At 39.9% G+C, this 25,775-nt stretch overlaps 1 protein-coding gene across 3 annotated transcripts in view; it reads left to right on the forward strand.

Annotated features, from left to right (window-relative positions):
* The first annotated feature begins 5,761 nt into the window (after positions 1–5,761).
* Positions 5,762–25,775, forward strand: part of ADGRB3 (adhesion G protein-coupled receptor B3) — an 888,911-nt gene continuing 868,897 nt past the window's right edge. For all 3 annotated transcript variants that reach the window (XM_086316215.1, XM_086316216.1, XM_086316217.1), the window contains exons 1-3: positions 5,762–6,453; positions 7,887–8,052; positions 9,128–9,899. In XM_086316215.1, the coding sequence (XP_086172341.1) occupies positions 9,143–9,899 (757 nt within the window). In that variant the 5' untranslated portion in view covers positions 5,762–6,453; positions 7,887–8,052; positions 9,128–9,142. The remainder of the gene's footprint in view (positions 6,454–7,886; positions 8,053–9,127; positions 9,900–25,775) is intronic.

The following is a 25,775-nucleotide window of genomic DNA, read 5'->3' on the forward strand; positions in this document are numbered from 1 at the left end:
TTAATAGCTGCGTAATAATGCATTGTGTATATGTTCCACAGTTTTCTTATCCATTCATCTGCCAGTGGGCATCTAAGTTGCTTCCATGTCCTGGCTATTATAAATAGTGCTGTGATGAACATTGGGGTACCATGAGGTACCATCTCACGCCAGTCAGGATGGCTGCTATCAAAAAGTCTACAAACAATAAATGCTGGAGAGGGTGTTGAGAAAAAGGAACCCTCTTTCACTGTTGGTGGGACTGCAAACTAGTACAGCCACTATGGAGAACAGTGTGGAGATTCCTTCAAAAATTGGAAATAGAACTGCCATACGACCCAGCAATCCCACTGCTGGGTATACACACTGAGGAAACCAGAATTGAACAAGGTATGTGTACCCTGATGTTCATCACACCACTGTTTACAATAGCCAGGACATGGAAGAAACCTAGATGCCCATCAGCAAACAAATGGATAAGAAAGCTGTGGTACATATAGAAAACTACAAAACACTGATAAAAGAAATCAAAGATGACACAAATAGATGGAGAAATATACCATGTTCATGGATTGGAAGAATCAATATAGTGAAAATGAGTATACTACCCAAAGCACTCTATAGATTCAATGTAATCCCTATCAAGCTACCAACAGTATTTTTCAGAGAACTAGAACAAATAATTTCACAGTTTGTATGGAAATACAAAAAACCTCAAATAGCCAAAGCAATCTTCAGAAAGAAGAATGGAACTCGAGGAATCAACCTGCCGGACTTCAGACTGTTCTACAAAGCTACAGTCATCAAGACAGTATGGTACTGGCACAAAGACAGAAAAACAGATCAATGGAACAAAATAGAAAGCCCAGAGATAAATCCACACACCTATGGACACCTTATCTTTGACAAAGGAGGAAAGAATATACAATGGAGGAAAGACAATCTCTTTAACAAGTGCTGGAAAAACTGGTCAACCACTTGTAAAAGAATCAAACTAGAACACTTTCTAACACCATACACAAAAATAAACTCAAAATGGATTAAAGATCTAAATGTAACACTATAAACTCCTAGAGGAAAACAAGGGCAAAACACTCTCTGACATAAATCACAGCAGGATTCTCTATGACTCACCTCCCAGAGTAACGGAAATAAAAGCAAAAATAAACAAACCGGACCTAATTAAACTTAAAAGCTTTTGCACAATGAAGGAAACTATAAGCAAGGTGAAAAGACAGCCTTCAGAATGGGAGAAAATAATAGCAAAATAAGCAACTGACAAAGAATTAATCTCAAAAATATACAAGCAGCTCCTGCAGCTCAATTCCAGAAATATAAATGACCCAATCAAAAATGGGCCAAAGAACTAAACAGAAATTTCTCCAAAGAAGACATACAGATGGCTAACAAACACATGAAAAGATGCTCAACATCACTCATTATCAGAGAAATGCAAATCAAAACCACAATGAGGTAGCATCTCATGCTGGTCAGAATGGCTGCCATCAAAAAGTCTACAAACAATAAACGCCGGAGAGGGTAAGGAGAAAAGGGAACCCTTTTACACTGTTGGTGGGAATGCAAACTAGTACAGCCACTATGGAGAACAGTGTGGAGATTCCTTCAAAAACTGGAAATAGAACTGCCATAGGACACAGCAATCCCACTGCTGGGCATATACATTGAAGAAACCAGAATTGAAAGAGATATGTGTACCCCAATATTCATAACAGCACTGTTTACAATAGCAAGGACATGGAAGCAACCTAGATGTCCATTGGTAGACAAACAGATAAGGAAGTTGTGGTACAGATACACGGTGGAGTATTACTCAGCTATAAAAAAGACCACATTTGAATCAGTTTTAATGAGGCAGATGAAACTGGAGCCTATTATACAGAGTGAAGTAAGCCAAAAAGAGAAACATCAAAACAGTATATTAATGTATATGTGGAATTTAGAAAGATGGCATTGATGACCCTATATGCAAGACAGCAAAAAAAAAAAAACAAAAAAAAAAACACAGATGTAAAGAACAGACTTTTGGACTCTGGGAGAAGGTGAGGGTGGGATGATATGAGAGAATAACATTGAAACATGTATATCACCATATGTAAAACAGATGACCAGTGCAAGTTCAAAGCATGAAGCAGGGCACCCAAAGCTGGTGCTCTGGGACAACCCAGAGGGATGGGGTAGGGAGGAGGAGGGACGAGGCTCAGGATAGGGGACACATGTACACCCATGGCTGATTCATGATGATGTATGGCAAAAACCACCACAATATTGTAAAGTAATTAGCCTTCAATTAAAATAAATTATTTTTAAAAGGCTTTCTTAAATGAAAAATGCAAAGAAATAGAAGAAAATAATAGCGTGGAAAAGACTAGAGATCTTTTCAGGAAAATTGGAAATACTAAGGGAAACTTTCATGCAAGGATGAGCACAATAAAGGATAGAAATGGTATGGTCAAAACAGAAGAGGAAGAGATTAAGAAGATGGCAAGAATACACCAAAGAACTATACAAAAAAGTTCTTAATGACCCAAATAACCATGACGGTGTGGTCATTCACCTGGAGTTGGACATCCTGGAGTGAAGTCAAGTGGGCTTAGAAAGCATTACTATGAACAAAGCTAGTGGAGGTGATGGAATTCCAGCTGAGCTATTTCAAATCCTACATATGATGCTGTTAATGTGCTCTACTCAATATGTCAGCAAATTTGAAGAACTCAGCAGTGGCCAAGGACGGGAAAAGGTCAGTTTTCATTTCAATCCCAAAGAACGGCAATGTCAAAGAATGTTCACACTGCTGTACAATCGCAGTCATTTCACATGCTAGCAAGATAATGCTCAAAATCCTTCAAGTTAGGCTTTAGATACCAACAATCCTGTGTTCATAGTAATTCTTCCTAAGCCCACTTGACTTCACACTCTAGAATGTCCGGGTATAGGTGAAAGGCCACATCATTGTGGTTATCTGGGTTACTTAAATGAAAATTACTTTATACATTAATCTGGCAGTTTGGAGGCAAGAGTACCATGAGTGCTTGCTCAGTCATGTCTGACTCTGTGACCCCATGCATGGACTGTAGCCCACTAGGCTCCTCTGTCCATGGAATTTTACAGGCAAGAATACTGGAGCGGGTTGCCATTTCCTTCTCCAGGGGATCTTCCCAACCCAGGGACTGAAACTGTGTCTCTTGTGAAAGGCCACAGGAAGGCTGATGATTATTCTTTGAAATGGTGAATTTAAATTGCATTAAAGTACGAAATAGTCCAGTCTCAAGAGGGAGACAGGATACAGAGTCTCAACTGCTGCGCTCCTTTTTTGGGGTGGGGGCTGGAGTCTGTGTATCAGCAGTGCCGTCGCCTGGTAGAACTCTGCAGACGGGAGCAGGGTGGTTCTCCCTCGGCTTCTCTTGGGACTGTGCTGTTGTCAGGGGCCAGAGACCAGATTTCTCCATGTACCGTTCTTTTTGTGATTCTGGATTCTGACTCCCTGAGCAAATCAGACTAGCCTAGGGTTACTGGAGCCCGCCACTTGCTTGGCATATTTATCATCCACAAATCATCTGCTATAAATATACCTCAGCAGGATGATCATCAGGCCGGCTCTGTAGCCTGCAATTTATGAAGGTTATGGGAAACGGTGTGAAGGGTGAAGTGCTTTATTAAGGGTGGCTTTCTCCCTAACCCAGCCCCGCATTGCTCTGGAATATAAATGACCCTGGGAGTGAGTGCTCCTTTCCCTTCAGGATTAAGGCTTTTTAAATTGTTCCTTTTGGCTGTTATTCTTTTGTCACTGTTGTGAGACTCACAAGATTTTGAAAGAAACGACTAAATCACTATTCAAGATAATGTGAGAAAATGTGAGAAACCTCTAGTTGCAAAGTATATTTAAACCTCACATTGGTTCCTTTTTATGTACAAATCATATGCAACATTCTCCTTTTCTCCATTTATTTTGCATGCCATTAGTCTCTTTATTTTTCGCTTCTGGCAAAATAACAGAATTGACCAAAATGTCTTGCAAGTATCATAATCACAATCTCTGTGGAAGTTGAAATAAATGAAATGTGTGCTGCTTCTTTGTATTGTTAAATGCATTTTTTTTTTAATTTTAAAAAATGTGTTTGCTGAAGACACAATGTTTTGGATTATGCCCCGGACATAAACCTTATTTTCCTTTCACATTCTCTTAAATGAATAAAAAATATTGAAACGAACCCAAAACGACACAAAACCAAAACGCCACCCAAGCAGCTCTCAGCAGTGAATTTTCCTGGAACACGGTTAAAGTCGGCTGGATGGGGAATGATTAACTGTTTCCCTTACAGAGTGTTATTCTGAACATTTGTCCCAAAAGAAAAAGCCTTAAAGAGGGTCACCCTATTAATATATATTAAGCAGTAAAGGACCAGTTTTAACATTTCAGACAACTCCTGTGAACAGATCGTGGACACCTTTCTGTTTTCACTACAATCCTCTTTTAAAAAACGATGTTCCCGGCTATCCAATCGACCCAGGGGTGAGGAACAACATGAGGAAGAAAAAAAAAAAATGCAGAAGGACAGAAAATGATGGAAATGTGTTTTATTCAACTTCACCTGCCGCTCAAGCAACTCACCCAGAGGAAGACTCCACACGTTGTATGAATTACCCCAGCATGGTCTCTTCCCCTACATCAACGCACTATTTTATCACCTGTTTTGCAAAGCACCAACTGCGTTTACAAGTAGAGGCATACCCGGTAGGCAAATAACCTTTTGCTGCACGTACTGGAAGCTAGTTCATCAAGTACTTGTCAGCCAACTGTCCAGGAGGCAAGAACACCAAGGTGGGGAGTGGCAGACATTTACCCCTCTTTCCCTGCTAAATCGAGAATCTGGTCGCTTCTCCTTCTCCAGTCCTTCCCTCCTTGTCACCCCCGTGCCCAAACTGTTACTAGGGAAACTCGAAAAAGAACTGGATGCATTACGAAAACGAAAGTTTCGACCCCATAGGCACGATCCCATCGCCATGCAGAAAGCAACGCAGACGCCCAACCTCGGTCGCCGTATCAGCCAGAACAAGTAAGATGTTAATTGCAGACTCGCAGAGGAAAAAAAAAAAAAAACTAGTATTGTTCCTCCCGGGTACGCGCGCCGTTTGCGGGGAGCGAGACCTGCCCCCTCCGCGGTGGGAGATCCATCCCTCCGAGTCCAGGTGCGGAAAAGAAAAGCTGCGACAGGTCGGCGCTAGGGAAAAAAAAGGAGAGAGAAAAGCGACCTAGTGCGGCAGTTTCGCCCCTAGCCCCGGGGGTCGCCTTCCCGCGCTCCGCAGCCCCGGCCTGGCCTCCCTGGGGCGATCAGTCCCCGCCGGCAGCGGCGCTGGGAACTGCAGGTGCACAGACCTCCCAGGCGCAGACAGCCGCGCTCCCGTGAAGTGCGGGCTGGAAGCAGCGGTGACGTGAGGGGCACCGCGGCCGGGGGGTTGGAGCGCCGCCCGCCGTCTCCCCGCGCGCGCCCCTCCCGCCGCCCGCGCCCCACCAGGCCGAGCTCCGTGCGGGCCCCGGGCCGCCTCCGGGCGCACCGCGCTTCATGCGCGCGCCGCCGAGCACACGCGGGGGCCCGGCGCGCGCCCGGGGGCGCGCGCTCTCTCCGTCGCCGCCGAGCACTCGCGGGGCCCGGCGCGCGCCTGGGGGGCCGCACGTTCCGGCCGCCGCGCGCCCGGGAGAGCGAGCGTCGCGCGCGCACGCCCGACACAGAGCTTTACTATCTGGCTCCCCTCTCGCCTCCCTCCTCGCCCGGCATTCACACGGCTCTCCGACATCACCAGCATCCCCAGCCAAGGCTCTTTTTTTTTTTTTTTTCTTCCCCCCTCCTCTCCTCAGTACCTGCGGGCTGTGGGGCGGGAGGAGACGGAGGGGCGGGAGGAGAGCGGGGAGAGGGGAAGACAGGAGCCCCAGCCTCCCGAAGCGGCCGCGGGCGCCCGCGGAGTGAACCCGCCGCCCCGGCGCATCGGCCGCGCCGCCGCCTCTGCTCGGCGCGCTTCCTTGGCTTCCTGGCCGATTGCTTTGCTGGGGGGGGCAGGTCTGGAAAAACAGCTCCAGTGGCTGTGAAGCCACTTCCTTTTTTTTTTTTTTTTTAAATTCCTTAGCGTCTGTCTTCGGGGGCTCTCCCCGCTCCCGCCGGCGCCTCGGTGGGAGGTTGGATTCACTTGGCTACGGCGTAGGCTCCGGGTTCCTGGGGGGCTTTTATTCCCCCAGCCCTCCCCTCTTTGATTCTCTCTCCCCCCACCCCCGATCCCCGCGTTCTTTTACTTCTCTTATGTGCGCGTAAAAAAAAAAAAAAAATCCATCCTGATTTTTTAAGCTTAGCCGGGGAAAGATGGGCTCCGGGGCTCGGGACCGAAGGGGCGTCTCTCCGTCACTGTTGCTGGGACGCGTGCCTGCGCTGCTGCCTTAGGCGCCCCGAGTGTTCCGAGAGGAAGGTAAGGACGGGGGTCCGGGGGTCACCTTCCCTCCGCCAGGGTCGCCAGCCACCAGCTTCCCCCCCCCCCCCGGGGTGGGGGAGTTGCGGAGGAAGGATCGGGAAAGGCAAGGCTGTTGCTGGCGGATGGAGGGGCTGCGAGCAGACCTGACGGTCTCCATTGACTTAAACGCCGCAGTTGAAAAGTTAGGCAAGTCTCGTTTTCCAGAGATGTGCTCCGTCAGGAGGGATAGGCTGAGAGACCTGGAACATCTGGCGGTTGTGTGTGATCGGGGTCATTTTGTGGGGGGAAATGTTAGGTTAAAAGGAAGTTAAGATAAGGGGAGGCCGTGGGTCTTCTATTGGGGGAGAAAGAAAAAAAAATCAGTGGAGTGATGGCGCCGTCTATGTTCGACTAAAGTGTCACCCAGAAAATCAGTTTTGAGGGGAGCTAAACTAAACGCCAGTTTGCCTCTCAGCAGGAGACAAATAAATAAATAAATGGCATCCTTGAATCCTCGGTGGCCGGGTCCCTTACACACCCGCAACCCGGTTCTTTCTTTCTTAAAGAGAAAGATATAATTGTTGGAAGTGGCCCTGCAGTCGGGGACTGGCGGGGGATGGGGGTGGTGGTGGGGGTGACAGAGTTCGGCGATCCATTTGTGATTATGTAGAATAAAAGAAGACTCCGTACACGAAGGAGTATACCAGTGATCGAAATAAAGAGCGTTATATTGAGGGGGCTTTCTTGAGCAGGCTCGAAGAGTGAAATCAGAGCCTTTTATCCACTGTTTCTCATCCTTGATGAGCACAGCAATGCAGACATGCACTGTCAAATAGATGGAAGCAAAAGTACCGGGTTTCATTAGGAAAAGAAATACGACCTCTTTTTGAGTTAGTGATTATAAAATGAAGCCCCCTTTCATGGATGGAATTCCTAATTTAGACACTCACTGTCACATTGGCTCTCAACGCCTACACTCTATCCTGAAGAACACTGCGCAGACCTGCATTGCCTGCAAAGTGCTACAGCAGGGGGAAAAAGGGGGGATTATTTCTAGAATTTCCTATAACTTTCCCTATTTTTTAACCTTTACATCCTCTTTGGCTTTATTTTCTCAAGAAGAAAATGCATTATTCATTGAGCTGTATGTTTGAATCTGAGAACACTGTTTTGATAGTCCCAGCAATTCTGATGTTATTTTAAACTGCTGCTATATGGAGATTTAGAATTAGAGTTGTTTTTGCTTATATGAAGACATAGAATTGGAATCATGATCTGGGGATTGCAGATCTGTCTTCAGGGACTTCAAAACTGGATTTTGTGTGCATGCATTGGTGTGTGTTATGCAATGGGGAGGAAGAGGATTTTATCCTTTGGTTCAGAGAGGACCCAGGCAAAGACATGAAAACTCTTAACTATCTATATGTCTGTATGTCTGTCTCTGTTTACAGAACAGTGGAAGAGACTGCAGCCTAAAGACTTTTAAAATTAACTTGGCATCACTTTTCTCAGCTCAAAGGCTAAGCAAAAAAGCAGTGTCATTTATTCTAAGAAATAACTTCTTAAAGGTTAAAGCTGAAAAATATTCAAGTTACTTTTGGATAACAACTTACAGAGGTAAATATAACCAAGAATTACCGTATTATGTAAGACCAGGTTAAAAAAATAGAGGGGGAAAGGAAAAGAGCTTTGGAGCTGTTATTGGAGAGGTAGCAACAATTCAGTAATTGAAATCTGCTAGAAGAGACAATGCTAATTAGTGTATCTACCATGTGTAAATGTTAAATTACAGTAGATAACTCTAGGTAAAATAGCCCTAATTAAAAAAAAAAAAAAAGACTGAAACCAGTTCAGTTCCTGTGGTTCTGGGATTATTCACTAGTAACGCCTTTGGAAACAGATACTAATACAATGGTCTACTTTATGTATCCCAGGAGGCATGTCACATTGAAATGACTGCCTTAAATCGTGGTTCTCAATGATGATGTCCGAAAGCTAGTCTTCCTTCTGTATCTGCCCTTTCTCGGGTGATAGTTTACAAATTCTATTAATCTACATGAATGCCTGTAGTTTTGCATAGGAATTTCCCATCAGTTCACATAGTGGCCCCTGCAAAGGCTAGTAGGAGCATTTGGGTGATGGTGTTTCAGCTGCAACAAATAATCATTTGTGCTTTTTAAATTGAGGCTATCATTTGTCATACGTGCTTTTCACATTTAAAAGAAAAGAAATAATATGACGACAGCTGTTCCTAGATTATCAGATTTTGTGTGATGTTGTTTACTGCAGGCAGAGAGCTGAGGGGGAGAAAAGGTTTGTCTAGGTTGCTTAAAAATATCTCAAATTAAAATTTAGGTTGTTATATTTAAAAAGCTGAGTTTTCCTCTTCTTTCACTAGAATCATAATGCACTTGAAGGAAATCTTGGTAGATAAGAGCATTCCTATTAGTAATCTATTGAATATTATTTTAAAATTGAATGTAGAGAATTTGGCCATTGCGAAGGGCCACGTGAGGGCGCTGTTCACACAGCAACAGATAGTTTTATGGCATAAAAAAATTACCTGCCCTTTTTAAAAAAGGCTTTTTTACTGAAATCTTGGAAACAGCTGGCTGTAATATTGGAAGGAGTTTCTTTTTATCAATGCGCATAGACTCCTACTTGCATTTTACTTTCATTGCCATTTTCACAGGCCAAATGACATAGGATGAAGGCTGTTCGTAACCTGCTGATTTATATATTTTCCACCTATCTCCTGGTTATGTTTGGATTTAATGCTGCCCAAGACTTCTGGTGTTCAACTTTGGTGAAGGGAGTCATTTATGGATCGTATTCTGTAAGTGAAATGTTTCCCAAAAACTTTACAAACTGCACTTGGACGCTGGAAAATCCAGATCCAACCAAATATAGCATTTACCTGAAATTTTCCAAAAAGGACCTTAGCTGCTCTAACTTTTCCCTCCTGGCTTATCAGTTTGATCATTTTTCCCATGAAAAAATCAAGGATCTTTTAAGAAAGAATCATTCTATAATGCAACTCTGCGAATCCAAGAATGCTTTCGTTTTTCTACAGTATGACAAAAATTTTATTCAAATACGTCGGGTCTTTCCAACCGATTTCCCAGGATTACAGAAAAAAGGGGAAGAAGATCAGAAATCTTTTTTTGAGTTTTTGGTGTTGAACAAGGTGAGCCCGAGCCAGTTTGGTTGCCATGTGTTATGCACTTGGTTGGAGAGCTGCTTAAAGTCAGAAAATGGGAGAACGGAGTCCTGCGGGATCATGTATACAAAGTGCACCTGCCCTCAGCACTTGGGAGAGTGGGGGCTCGACGACCAGGCGCTGGTTTTGTTAAATAACGTGGTGTTGCCCCTGAATGAGCAGACCGAGGGCTGCCTGACCCAAGAGCTGCAAACCACCCAGGTCTGCAATCTTACCAGGGAGGCCAAGCGACCGCCCAAAGAAGGTAAGGTCAGCCGAGAGGGGTGCCTGGGTGGGGGCGGGGGGCGACAGGGCGGAAATGTGCTGTGTCCCACGCCGGCTGGATCCTTGCCACATCCCTGGGTCACCTCTGGATTGATTTGTGGTCCTCACTGGTCTCTCAAGCTAGTTTTACTTTTCAAGGTTTTAGACGGGTGGCAGGGTGGGGTGGTGCTCAGCAACCTGCCCTTAGATGCCAGTGGGAGTGTTCAGGGGAAAATAGGTGCAAAAATGTGGAGTCAGTTTGAGATGGAGGTGGGTGGCTGGGGAGGTGATGCTTTATTGCTTTCTTAGGCTGCAGCCCCTGAGGGAGATGGAGACACTCAGAGACCTGGGAGTGGATCTGTAGGCTTCTCGCTGGGGCTTCAGCCCACTGTCTCATCTGTGGCCCCTTTCTGGGTTGGAACTTGGGGTGTAGCTGAGAGGTGACACAGATTCAATGGCATGTCGATGTGGACCAAATTACTCCCCTACATGGGATGGCAAGGGTGCCCCTCCCCCAGAGACCCATCATTGTGTTAAAGATGCTTTGCACAGTGAGTCCGACACTGGCTCTGTGGTCAACGGAAGCCCACTGGAAGTACAGACTGTAAGGTTACAAATGAACACAGGCAGGTCCTGCAAGACCTGGTACCCTGTTAGCATGACTTTTGGTTCTGTCTTCTTAGTCCCCTCTTGAGCTTGTCAGAGCCGAGCTAGATGGAAAGCCATGCAGCGGAAATGCAGAAGAAAAGGGAAAAGTACAGGAGTGATTTATAGCTTCACCCAGACTAGTGGGGAAGCTGCCCCAGGATCTGAGACTGTGGATTACGTTTAATAAGGCTGGAAAGCTGGCACATTTTGAGAAAACGGCCTTCCCCTTTGGAAGATTAGGGGATGCATTCTGTTCATTTGAGGGCACGGCTGGTATCTAGCCTCTCTTGCTCCCCAACCCTGTACCCAGAGTGCATGTTGAATTTTTATGCAGGAAATGTTTTCTGATTGCCACAAAGATCTCTGTCTGTGGAAAGGGACAGCCAAGCTCCAGCCCCTCCTTGCTCTCCTCCCCCAACAGAAGTTGTCTTTGTGGCCAACATAAAATTGACACGTTGTTGGAGAATTTTAAGAGTAGCCAAGGTTTTGTAAGGGGGTGGGGGGCAGTGGGGAAAGAGAGAGAAAACGGCTTAACCAGCAAAAAGCCTTGACTTTTCTGCTGAAAGCCTTTTGGGGGATGGGAATTATGGAAGAGGCATGGCACCCGGGGCAAAGAAGCCTTAGAAAATAAATTCAGACTAATGGCGCTGGGAGAAGGGTGAAAAAACCTTTAAGATTTCTACAGGTCAGTGTTTCCCTAACAGCTGTGACTGAAGAAAGCAAAGTGGTTTTAAATTACAGGAGTTCTTTTCTCTAGTAAAAATCCCAGAGAAGCACTTGCAACTGCAGGGATGGTATTTAACACCATTTAAAACCGATTAGTGTCCCTTAGAATAAGAAGCTATAGTACATGAGGAAAGTGTGATGTTATAAGCTGGCTAATAAGACAATTAACACCAGAATCCAGGTTTTGCTTGTCTGTTCTATTGCTGTTCTAAGAAAATGGAGAAAATTTGTATCTTCAGTGGTTAAAATTTTATCATCAAACTGACTGCTGATGACAGTGGAAAAAGAATCTTGGTATATATACAACCTTTTGTGTGTGTGTGTGTGTGTGAATGAGAGCAAGTGACAAAAACAAAGTTGTTGTGTTCTCACGGAGTATGATTTTTAGAGATTTTGCTAGTCATGATCATGAGGTGTGGGTTAGGAAAGGGCTGAGATTTATAGAAGTTGGACTAGATGGCCATTCGTTTCAGTAAATGACTAAGAGTGATTTTAGACATTAGATGTTTGAATCCTGGGGGAGGCTGTACGCTTCTTTTGGCTAATTAGCTGGTGAAATGAGAAAGAAATGCCTCCATAGAGAAATCAGTGATTGTTTTAAAATTGTTAACATGTTAATAGAGCTGAAGAGGAAAAGTTTATGTAATAGGGGAAGAATATGTGCTGTATCAGTAAAATTGCACAGCCTATATCCTTTGTCTTCTAAATTTGTACTGTTGAATTGCTTAGGTGTTCTGAGTCAGAAAGGTAAGGATAAGTAATTCCTGATGACATAATTGTGGCTGATGCATTTGTAAGTAATTCCTATAAAATATGTATATAGTACTCCTTACTTCATTCAAAGAAGACCTTTCAGGCCATGTTACATTGTAGGAAAGGAATGTGAAAATCTGCAGATGCTTAATTTAGTCAAATTATGCAAAAAGTACATTAAATCTTAGTCAATACAAATGATATGTAAAATCTTACTGTTTTGAATAAACTACCACATAATGATATTCACAGGGCTTGAGGGCTATATGTAATAATTACATACGGTGGTGCTACTCATATCTAATTTAATTCCAAAATGTCTTCATTTTATTTGGTAACATGTAATCTCAACTTCTAAAATGGGGTTTTAAAAGTCCCACTTGTATATTACTTTATGATTTCTGTTCTCTGTGAAAAGAGAATAAGGGGAATATTTACAAGTTCATCCTCCATGGTTTTTGCCTCCCATGTTATTTGCTGTTATCAGTACTGACTCAGAAGCCTTGAGTAGAAGTATTTTCCAGTGTACTATGTCACAGAGGTGGCACAAATTTGACAGAGTGGTCTTTATGCTCAGTAGATACAGTTTCAGAATTTTTAATGTAATGCTGCTAGTGATGGTAAAGATATGCTGAATACTGAATATTTTGTATCTGTCCATTGGAGTTATCATATTTAGTCAGTATTTGAGAAAACTATGGGCTCTCAGCAATGGAATGTCAGTTTTGAGATAGGATTTCTACTAAGATATTTGTTAACAAACATTCATGTACTTAAGAATTTCATAACCAGAAAACAGTAAGAAGACTATTACTGTTTGAAATGACAACACTAACAATTACAGGTGTTATCTTGAATATATTATAAAAGTAAATTGTTAAATGATGCTTCATTAAATTGTGAAATTTTATTATATTTAAATATTTTCTTATTTAAGATCATATTTCACTTATTTGAGGGTGCCATGTGATTATAGAAACTTAGCTGTCATTTCCTAATTTTTATGTTTAATTTTGAAAGTCTAGTAAATTGGCAAAATGGACTCTCTTGAAAATAATGTCATCTTATTTCAGGCAGTTATTAAAGAACTTTTTATGTACAGTCTATATACCTGTTTTTAAAAGAAAACTAAAGTAACATTGCTGTTTACCTGGCTTTCAGATGTGAGTAGGGGCAAGACTGGTATTTATTCATGAGGTCTTTAGTATTTTTTATAGCTTTCTTTTACCGCAGATGATCCTGGACTATATAGCTAAAGTATAAAAGATCATATATGATCTTATTTCTTACTACTTCACTTAAATAATTAAAACAGTTAAGAGAGAGAAATTGCATACCAGAGTGTCTAAATCACGTAATAAGCCTTAATGGAAGCTTTGTTTCCTACTTAACATCAATGGCGCTACTTATGTGCAGGGAGTTGGGATCCCTGTATAGATTCCAGGAAATCTGGACACACACACTTCCTTGTCTTTTCATTCTGCCCCTGCTAATCCTTGATAATCATCCACCCAAAGGAAGTCTCACCATGTGCCTGTATAAAGTCTAGCCTGTATGTGTGTGTGTGTTTGAACTTGTAGGCACACATCCAGAGCAATTTGTGTGTCTCTTCATTTTCAGGTGTTTTCATTTCTTTCTACTTGTGGGGTTTTTTTTGCCTCATCGCTCTTTTAGTCACTTTTCCCTTGCTTCTTTAGCCTCCTGGCTCTTACTTCCTTTGTGAATGCTGTGATCCCACCCTGTATCAGGGTGTACAGAGATCTCCTGAGTCAGTGGCATCTTGTCCGTTTGTCCTTCCCCTTGGTGGACCCATAGCCCTTTGCACACACTGTACTTCTGTTCCAGCATCTGTCGTATGGCATTGAAATTTCCATTTATTTTTCCGTCTTCCTCTGCTAGTCTTGTGAGGTCTTCAGGTGTACAGACTTGGTCTTCCAGCTGTCTAGCACAGTCTAAACAGAGCTTCAATAAAGATTGGTTGAAATGAATGTTAAATGAGCTAAACAAAATAAAAAATGTAAGGACTATACCAATAAATTGAGGTTAATACCATTTATAACATTTCCAGTACAATTAAGGTGTTATTTAGCCAGCTCCTTATCTCAAAGTACTGTTTAATAACATTTTTAAAAGCACAAGAAGAATGGAGTCATTGAGAAATAGTGTTAGTTCCATATGCATTTATTATAATAGATGAGTGATAAATATAGCTTTCTATATACAGCTGTCTACAAAAACAGTAGTAAGAAAATGTGCCAATTTTTACCTGTTTTTTTAATTTTCTTCATCTCTATCTACGTTTTTTAGCAGTTCTTATCCAGAAATGACATTTTCCAAATCTTTTTTCCACAGTTTGAAGAGAAACGTATGCAAAGTCTTTCCAAGAAAGAGGAATATTTGCATGTCGTTTAGAGCTTCTGTTACTTATTCCTGATTATGATCTATATGTATAGTAATAGTAGAATACTACTAAAATTTTAGGCCTGGCCAAGTAACAGGCCCTAATTTTTACTTTTGCCATTTTAGAATTTTGTCAAGCAATTTAGGGAGTGGCTCAGATATGCAGTATTAATGAAAACTCCATTATATGGCAACTTTTTTTGGAGGCAGTAAATTAAAAATATTAACAGAAAAATCTTGTGTACACATGTGTGTCATTCCAACTTCAGTGTTAGCTGCAGATAAATGTGCTACACATTAGTTTTCTTCAAAACTGAGATGGGAATTTCATTTACTTAGATTCCAACTTCATGTATTCCTATACTTCATTTCCTAATAGAAGTGATATTCTTGTTAAACGAAATACTTTAATAAAATACAGGGTTCCTTAGAGTCAGTTTGATCTGTATTATCTACAAATTCAGATCAAGTCATCTGGCCCTTGGATCTGAAATCATAGTTTCTTAAAAAATCAACATTTGTTACTTTTTTGAAATACCATCAGCTGGGTTTGAATCCACACCTTCACCTGAGAACCTGTTCTGTATCCCCGCTTCCCTTCTTGGGTTGTTAGAAATGCTTATTCCCCAGGGTACCAGAGAACAGGATATGACATTATGTAGTTAAAAAAAAAATTATCCCAAAAAACTAATGAAATTAATGGCTTGGAATATTTTAGTTCCTGTCAGCTCTGTGGAAACTTTTACCAATTCAATTAACTAATACAGATCAGAGAGGTATTCAGTTTTTCTAAGTGTGTCAGTTCATTGAAATGAAAGGTGTATTTTGGTATGAGATGCCCTTGGGTCCTGAGAGTGACTCAGCCACCTCGTAGCATCCTTGACAAGGGACAGTGCTTCACTGAGCTTGACTGTACTGTAGTGAAGTGCTGAATTAGATGAGATTGCATATGGAAGACACTTGGTCTAATCCTCAAGTTTTGTTAGGCCCTCAATTCAGTTTTTGAAACCTCTATTTTATTCTTATCTTTTGGCTATAAATGATAGATGATTGATAATAACTAATGAAGTAGATTACCATATAATTATTTGAACTTGTTTAGGAATTTAGGGCATTTAACAAAGGGTCATTAGTTGACTGAATGTCTATTTTGTATTATGTAAAGAAAAGGTCGCATCTGGATACCTTTGTGTTGATGGAGGCATGACTAATACATCAGATAGATCAAGCCAGTGAATGTGAGTCATCCCAGGGCTGGAAAGCTGTCCTCTGGATATCATTGCTGATCCTTTTTAAAGTCTGTAAAATCTAAATGTAAATCAAGGAGTTTCCAAGTGTTTTACTTTTTGCTGCATTATGCAAAGTTAAATTCATGTTTTGAGTTCTGTTTTGAAAAGGAATTATCCTGAAACAATTAAATCTATATTAAATCATTTGGAAAGAAGTAGAACATTTTTGGAATTTTTTTCACTGAATTGTGTTTAGTTGTTATAGACTAATGAGCCCTCAGAGTCCTCCAAAGGCTTACATATTCAGATATTGAAAACAAATGTAAAAATTTGTTAGACCTCATTTGAAGATTCTAATGTTTTCTTAAAGTTGAATTACAGAATGCCAACTATAAGACTGCATAAAATGTTCTGTGTTCAATTAAATGCTAAATGCTCTATTTTCAATTATCTTTCAACTGTCATTCAGGGATTTTGCTCATATGCAGAGAATGACCTAGCTAATACTTATTTATTAAAGGTTAATATATTTCTTCTTATTATTAATAAGATATTCTTAATAAAGTAATATGTTTCTAGTTTGCACAGAAAGTGCCATGAGTAACAAATGCATAGTAAATACATTAGTGTGGAGCTATTTCTCTCAAAAATAATTCCCTGAATAGGAATCTTTTCTGAAATTGGACATGTTTGCTGATATGCATTTTCCCCTTATGACACATCCCTTATGCTTAGAGCGTGTTATAAAATATGAAGGCAAAATGGTTACTGCTTAGTTTCTCCCATATTAAGTGAAATAATTTATCTGCTAACCTAATCTTGGATATTATATTCTCAAATTACTTCTAGACAACAAGATTCTTTAAAGACTGAGAATTGTTTGGGAAAACAGAGCAAATATGTGCATGGAAAAGACATTGAAACACTGATGGAACCAGATTACAGTGTTGAGGATGCAATTTACATGCACTTAGATATAATCAAAAGCATTAAACCAATTGTGGACCTAACCAGAGTCTACCTTGGTGAATTACTTTTTAGCAATGAATGGGTTAAAAAGATAGAAATGGCACACAGAAATATTTGCTTTCCTGGGTCAATGGTATAGAGTATCTATTTCATGACATTTCTACTGGTGTTCTTCCGTTTAAAAATAATTTTTAAAGTTTTGATTAAAAATTTATTAAAAATATCTATACCACATATATAAAGATAATTTGTTCTCTAATAACTATTTTTAAAGAGAAAACTTCAACTACGTATCACTTTTAAGAAAAGAAAGATGTGGAGTGTTTTGTTAAACATTTTATAAATTAAAAGAATGTAAGGAAACCCGACATTGAGAAATTGCTTTCCAGTTCACAGAGGTCTGTGGCACAGATTATTCTACTTGAGCAGTAACTGTGTGAGGCACCTATTATTTGCTCCATCAACATGGGCCGATTATACCTTAAAGACCATGGCTTTCCTTTCTCATCATTTTACTATAGACTGGTCCAAATGAAAAACTACAGAATTTTAGAGCTATGAGTTTCTTTCTGTTTCTGGAACACCTGAATCACAAATTCTCAGATTCATAAGGGCCTCTCAGCATCATCTCGTCCAAATCTTACCTGACTAAAAGAATTCCAATCTGCAGATGTATCACGGGAATATTATTTCAACTGAACATAAGTGTTCTTGGAGTTTATATTTAATGCCATTTCTATAATGTAAAAGAGACACGGTCATTTAGGATGGTTGGATAGATCTAATTATTAAAAAAAAAATTACCTGGTATCCAGCCGGAACAATAATCAGAGTATATTGCTCTACTACTGAATATAGACTCGTCTTTACAAATCAGAACTTTCATTCATTAGGTTTTTTTTTTTTTATATGTGGTATATATTATTTAAACAAATGTGATGTAAGTTTCAAAAATCTATTGATTTTCAGTCTAAGCACATTAAGTTTAAAGAGCAGTGTGTTTCAAGTGCAGAGCCTGTCTAGATTTAGAAAGATGATTTACCAAGGTCTATCTTGGATTTTCGTTTTATTATCATTCTCTAGGGCAATCTGTGTTTTAAAGAAAATAACATGTTCTATTTTTTAGTTACCCCATTGCACATTGAGAAATGCTATTACAGGGGGAAACAGACCAGAACCCACTCCTGTTGTGAAGGTCACAGCCCCTGTAGGTGGGCTTCCCTGGATTCTCTGGAAACCCCTCTCTTCTCTCACTCTTGAGGCCCATGCCCTGATTCTCACCCTAGGACTGTACTCTGTCTCCCTGATTTCTCCAAGCTTTATCCATGCCTTACTCTCTTCTCACATTACTTTACTACAAGACATCGTCTGTTTCTTATTGGGACATTTACTGGTACAGGAGTATGTGATTTTGTTAACTCATTACGTTGAGCTTGGTCTGAAATCGTTCCTTTTAATGTGCTAACAGTCTTATGTAATAATTAGCCATTTGCAGAGTTGCAGGTTGGCTAACCCTACTAATTGAAAGGATTGAGCTAGGCTTCCCTGGTGGCTCAGATGGGAAAGAATCCACCTGCAATGCAGGAGACCCGGGATTGTCACTGGTTCCAGAAGATCCCCTGCAGAGGGGAATGGCAACCCCCTCCAGTATTCTTCCCTGGAGAATTCCATGGACAGGGGAGCCTTGAAGGGCTACAATCCATGCGGTCGCAAAGAGTTGGGCATGAGTGAGCAACTTTCACTTCACTTCAAAGAGTTGAGCTAATCAAAGTAAAAACCAATTGGCCATTTTTTAAGAAGCTCAATTGACATGGTTTATTTTACACTTGATCCTAACTCAGGATCAGTATATGTTCATCTTCATAACTACATTGAGTTTAGGAACTCCTCCAATAGTCTTTCTATATGTACATGTTGACTTGTTGACTACTTAGCCTGTTTTAAAATCATGTAACGTGTACATTCATATACAATTTTTCAGTGATGATGTGACCACAGAACATTTGAACTGGCCTGGGTATTCGAGGAAAGTTTTGTGAGTTGGTAATTTCAAGGCTCACATATAAAATGTAAAAAGCCCTGGCAGGTTAATATTTAGTTTTCATTTTATATCATTATAATAGTGGAAATATAAAATGAAAAAAACAATTTCGGTTGCTAATGTAAGTATCCTTTTGCCTGTTGATTTCATTATACATCTCAAGTACATGTGTCCAACTCTTGATGATTCCATAGACTACAGCCCACCAGGCTCCTCTGTCCATGGAATTTTCCAGGCAAGAATACTGTAGTGGGTTGACATTTCCTACTCCAAGCAAAGACAAAAAAAAAAAAAAACAAGACTAATATAGAACTTTATTTTTTTTCTTTCATTTCATTGCAAAAAGAAACCAAGGCAGCTAAGTTTACCCTTATAATTTCATTAAGAAAATTACAGTTTTAACTCTTTCTGTGTTTAGGTTGCCTTTCACGTCACAGAAGAGTCCTGAGAAGGAAAAAGGAAAATAACTTCCAAAGAAACAAATGGACTAACCTTTATTTTTTTCTGACCTTCTGTTGATATACAGCTCTGATTTTTCTGAGTAGGTGATACATAACAAATATTTATTCTACAGTGAATGCTTTTGGAAGTATTTTTTTCTAATGTTGGCTCCTCATACTAATTGTAATGTGGAAAAGAGGGCACCTTGAGAAGATAGAAATCTGTTTACTTTATATAATCTTTCCACATAAATCTGGCAAATTTTCAACGATCTGCTTCTGTATCTGGCCTGAGAGATTTCAGTTTATTTTGGCTTCCCAGAGAGGTCAGCTTCCTTTACAGAAATGTCAGCTTGTGGTCGGCTCTCTTTGGCTGGCCTTGGTTTTTGTAACTTAGAGGGCAAACTATGTATATTTTTTAAGTGGTGCCTGAGATATTAACCAAATGCAGCCTTTTCAATCGGCTTTACTTCCAACTACAATGAAGTAAATGGCCATGAAGCACGGTTGCTGGTTCCATTTGTACCACTGAGAGCATTTTAATTGCCTTCCTTAGCTTGTGATATATTAACAGTCTGTTCTCTTAAAAATGTATGGCTTCCCTTTGTCTAGTGGTTTTCCTGGAATTTTCTTATGACCATACTTTGGTGTCCAGTTGGTGATAAAGGGCATAAGTGAATTCTAGGCAGTAATAAATATTACATAAACTTGCCACTGGTCTTTGCATCCTGAGGGGAGAGAAACCACAGTGATATGGCTGACTAGAAGTTAATCCATTAAGTAACAAGAACTGATTAATGCAAAAGAAGTAAGTATGTATAGGATATGAATTAATACAGCTTTTTTCCCCCTTAGCAATGGAAATTTATTTTCCAAATAAAAAGTCAATATATGAAAAAGTTTATTAAAAATAGGACTTCTTTGGTGAAGTGAGCAGGAAGCCCAGAGCTTGCCTTATCCACCTCCAGAGGTGAACCATGTGTGTTTCACACCCCATCCCCTACTGCCTGTCCTGTGAACACTTTCCTTGGGATCTCTCTTTCCTTGGGGTCAGTTTGTCCTGGGGCTGCATGTCGTGTTTCAGGACTAGTACCTGAATTGTCCATCTTTCTGTCGCATCATCTGGATTCTGAGCCTCTTCGCCTGAAGTTTCCGAACCTGCAAATTCGCTTATTGCAATCATACCTCTTGCTCATAGACTGGAGTTTACCCAGATAAATACGAATATTGTATTAGGATCCTTTTGGATCTTTATCTGATGAATAATTATAAGCCCTCGTGTTAAATCGTTACAAATGTACTGTTTTGGGGTGTTACTCATTCTGATTCTCTTCCTGATTGTTTAGTTACTCCCCAAACTGTTCAGCTGCAGACTGTCAAACATCTTGAAGTACACTAAAGTTATCAGGGCATAAATTTTTTTGGAGGTCCTTTGTTCACCACGTTAGCATCTGTTCTATGGACACGAGTGGACACTGGAGTGTTATTAATGCTCTTCCAGTAGTGTCAGCCTTCCCTCTCTCTGGGCATGGGTCGTGACTGATTTCTGGACCAGCTGTGCCTGGATGGGATCATGTGACTGGTTCTGGCCAATGGGTGGTAAGCAGAAGTGTTATGCTTGCTTCTGAGTTGGGTTATTTCATTGCTGGAGTAAGATCACCAGAGTGGTCTCTTTGCCTCTGGCAGGGGTACCTGTGCCAGAGAGAAGGGCCTCCCCAGGCAGCTTCTGTCCTTAAACATGTGAGCTGAGACGAGCCCCTTTCTGTGGCCTGAAGGCTGAGCCAGGAAGTTCTTTTTCTGTTTCGAGACACTGGGTATTCAGATTTGTCTTTGTTACTACAGCCTAACCTAGCATATTCTGGCTGATAACAAAATGTCCAGTTACGTAGGATTGGGGGACAGTGGCGTTAACTGATGGTTTTAAAAGGTGACGGGGCACACTGGTGACCTGTTGTGTAATTCAGGTGTGAAGATGTGGTGGCCAGACAGGTCTGTGATATTTTGTGGGGAGGATCTTGCCCACCTGAATATTCTACAGTGTACTCTGGTGTAGCTGAATTTCAATTTATTGTTAACGACACTCTGGACCTCATTTTAAGTATTAATTTATCAATATTTAATTGTCCTAGCCTAATTAAAAGTGTAAATTAATACAGGCATTGTATGTTTAGGCTTCCCTGGCGGCTCAGACGGTACAGTGTCTGCATACAATGCGGGAGACCAGGGTTCAGTCCCTGGGTCGGGAATATCTCCTGGAGAAGGAAATGGCAACCCATTGCAGTGCTCTTGCCTGGAAAATCCCATGGACGGAGGAGCCTGGTAGGCTACAGTCCATGGGGTCACAAAGAATCAGACACGACTGAGCGACTTCACTCACTGTTGTACGTTTAGATAACGAGACCATTCTTTTGACATACACTCAGAAGCTACTGGATTTTTATATATGTTCAAACTCACCCAGGTTAGCGAGGGTTCGTGGTCTTTTGCTGAGTCATGATTGTCAAAGAACTGAGTAGCAGACATTCCTTGTGGTCTGGTGGTTCTTACTGACAGGTGAAAACTTGGCCCGTTACCTGCCCTTCACCCTCCCTTCTTTATCTTCATTCCTCCTTCCCCCCTTCCTCTTTTTCTCCTTGGGTACTTCTTTTCCTTCCAGATACATAGGCCATGATATATATGTGTTCACCCAGATCTTGTACTGCAACAATTTGCACAGAATCTGTTATCAATATACATGTAGGTGTTTGTGGTAAACAAATATTTCTATGGGTGTTGAAGGGGAGCTTATAAACACTTAGTAAGCACTGCCTCATTAATCTTAACAATTTTCTTGTGAGGTTAATTATGTAGCGGTAATTAACCTCCCCTGTGAGTAGGTGGGCTTTTGCCATGTTGAGAAGTGTTTTTCCCTTCCAGGAGAGGTGGGAGGGAGCACTGGGCTGCTGTGAACTTTAAACGTGCCTCTGAATGCTACTTGGCAGGAGTGAATGTTGGTAGTACTCGGGAAAATCTTACTATACTGGCCTGAGCCTTGCATTATTTCCCTGACTCTCCTGTCCTCAAGTTTTCATTATAATATGCTCGTTACTTAGACACATTCCAAGACTCCGATGGGGGTATACAGAATACTAAGCAGCTGAGAAGTTTAAAAAAATTGAACACAAATATATTCTTTTTTCCATTTTATATTGTGTTCTGAAGAAAATTTAGGTATGCAGTGAATTATCAATTTTTTTCCCTTTCCCTGTATTTTATATCTGATCTTTGGGACACATACACATACATAGTCACTTATGTATGATCTGTGGCATTAAACACTCACAGGTATTATATGCAATGTGATTTGAAAAGATGAACATTTTTTCAATAGCTTGAGGATATATTCCCTGCTAAACTGTATTTACTAACTAAATATTTACTAGATATAAATCTAACTAGTCTCACTATTGAGAAGATCACAGGAATGGCAAAGAATAAAGATGCCTTTTGCAAGGTAAGCTTTAACATTTAAGTTGATATTTTGAAAATTCACTTGGAGCCTTTTTAATAAATACATTCAGATCAGTATTCTGTGGATCTTCTTAATTATCAGAAATTAATTTTTTTTTTTTACTTAGGATTTAAGAGTAAAAATCATTTGCCAAGCAGGTTTCTAAAAGTTGAAAACAAATGTCAATTCATAAACGTGTACACTTTGCCATTTCTGGGAAATTCACATGTATCATGTCATAACAAATTAACACTTTCAAATTCTCTTTAATCATTGATTATTTTCTTCCTTTGGAACTTGTTCCATATTAGATCCCACACATCTGATGGCCATTAATTTAGATATTTCCTTATAGAGCTTAATATAAAATGAAAATTGCTTCAAGTCAACATTTCATAGTGATTTAAGAGTCAGACTTCCTGGGTTCAAATCTCATTTTCTCAACTTCTAATGGAGAATATTACATATTTCTCTAAACCTCAGTTTCTTTGAGAGATTGAGGTAATTAACATAAAAAATTAACATGATTCCTGGACTGTTTAATAGAGGCTCAATACATATGAACTTCCATTAATTGGATGGTTTTGGAACCCTTTAGAAACCCTGCATAAGCTTTTTCTTTAGTGCAACAAATAAAACTTTGATTTGTAATAAAAAGTAATTCATTTAATTGACCTCCAAGAAACTAAAATGCCTTCTGGGTCATTCAGTCTGGAAAAACGCACTGTATCTTTAACCTTTCTTCCCTCTGAATCTTCACGTTCCTGAGAAAAGTAGTCTGAGTTAAGCTGCCATATCTCTTCTTCTTTCTTCCTCATTTCAGAAATGAATCACTCTGTTCCCCACATCATTTTCCTCTTAAAACAGACTAGCCAGTGATATTCACAGATTGTTTGACAAATGGTTATTGCCCCCAGATGATTTTCTCTCAAAGGCCCGGGTCCACTCTAAATCAGAATCAGAAAGCGTTATGGACTGTATTTTGTCTGCCTAAGCAGCTTCAACTTCTGGGTATTTTCCTGAAAATATTTTTGTATCTTGGGTGAGTCCTTTCCTCATAACATTATGGTCTAAATGAATTCCCATTTTTTTGGTTAAGTCAAGTTAAAATCTGTACTCTGATTTCTTTCTCACGACTGGCATGCATGTTAAAAATGAAGCAAGCTGTAATTACCTCCTGGCCTGCATTGAATCCCTTTTTTCTTCTGAGCAGAGTCAGATCTCCTAGAAAAATATCTTGCTTGCTGCCTGCTTCTTAACATTTATTCTAAGGCTTACTGTAAGAAAATATCAATAAAATATAAATTCATACTATATTTTTCAAAAGATCATATCTTTTTACTTTCAGTTTTCTGAAACTTTTACTTTTGCCTTTATAAACAAGAGAATTAGCAATGTGGCATTAGATATTAATATTTTTAACACTCTAGAATCCTTTGTATTTAGAAGAGCACTTAGAAGACTGAATAACTGCCTTTTGGATGAGATTTGCCATAACTTGAGGCAAGTCAGTCTGAGCTCCAGTTTACTCAGTTATAGAAAATAAAATTGGTTGAGTGAAACTCATAGGATTCTGTGGCAAGTAAAACTGTACCATATATGAAAGCCATTAAGAAAATGAACAGTGGCATCCAAAAATGTTATTGTTATTTATGGTATTAACTTGTAAATTTGATTAAATTCATTAGTTCATTGGCATATGTGCATATGAAATAACGGCCCTGTCCTGCAATAATAAATATCATAGATGGTTGGGTGGATTGTTGGACTTATTTGCAGATGAGACTGATTTGTCCTTGGGAAAACCCTGTTCCCTTGGCTCTTCTTTTTCTTTTCGATGTCAGTGGAAGCAGTGACAATTTGAGCTGCACGTTCAAACCTTTTAGTTTGATTCCCAGCCCTGCCTTCCGCCAGCTTGGTGACCTTTGGCAATTTGCTTCATATATATAAATCACATTTTCTGTATCTGTGAAAGAGAGATCATCTCTATGCCATTTCTTTTTAAAAAATGTATTCTGTACCAAAAAAAAAAAAAACAAACCCACTGTTAAGATAAATGCATGAAAAATGCAGAAGTGGTCAGTTTCTCTTAATGCTGGTTTTTAGGTAATCAAGCTTTAAGTTTTCAGCTGCTCATTGTAAGTTTGAGTTCAATTGTGTTCAGGTCTGGCTTTCCTGTTCTGTAGATGAAGGTCAGAAGTACACTGAATCACTTCATAATAAGCTTTCCACTCCATGTTGGTCAAAGAAATAGTCTGAAAATAAACACATCCTTTCTTCCCTTTTGTGTCAAGAGTTAGCATTGGAGGAGAATGAGTAGATGAATGCTTGCCCAAAACCTTATGCCCAGTGCCAAAAATACTGTGGGAGAAATTGGAATTTTACAGAACTGCTTATTTTCTCAAGGGGAGAAGGCTATGTGTAAATAAGCAAAGATTTCTATGCCATACAAGTAATTGAAATTAAATGTATTAATCTTTGAGGAATACAAATTAGGTAAATTTTGCATCAAGGTGGATTTTGAAACAGAGTAAAATATGGAAAGAAACATGCGGAGAGAGCTTCATAATTTCTTGAAGTATTTTTGTATCCGTCCTGAAAAGACGGCAGTTTGGAATCTGTTTTCTCTAGGTCACAGCTGGGAATATTTCCAAGGTCAAATGTGATCTGGTAGCCAGACATGCAATTGTTCTGATGGCATCAAATTTACTAGGTAAAATGCTGACTTACAATAATTTATCAACTTGTAAAGAGTTTGGGCAAACCTAATACTTGGTAAATAGTTTTTAAAAACATTCAGTTTTGTGCTTTTGATCAAGTATAGCAAACTGAATCATTAAAACTATATTCAGATTTTTAAAATGAACCTTAATACAGGTTTAACAAAGTATTTATTTTGACTCAGAGTTTCCTACACCAGGCATAGCACAACCTAACCACTAAATGTAAATTTTTCAGTTAGCCTGACTTCAGTAGGGGGTGTATACTTTAGAAATCCATTAATAGAAAGGTACCGTGCATAATGGATATTTTGAAGAGAATCCAAATGGAACAAAATAGTCCACCAAGCTTATATAATTTTTAACTTTGTTTTTTGTAAATTTTTTAATCTATTTGTGTGTTTATTTTCTAATTATAGTAGTAATGAATACTGTGTGTCCAGTATAATTTTAGATCTCAA

This window comes from Bos grunniens, chromosome 9 (assembly GCF_055505025.1).
Source record: "Bos grunniens cultivar Pamir isolate PY7600 chromosome 9, Bosgru_T2T1.0, whole genome shotgun sequence".
Lineage (NCBI taxonomy): Eukaryota > Metazoa > Chordata > Mammalia > Artiodactyla > Bovidae > Bos > Bos grunniens.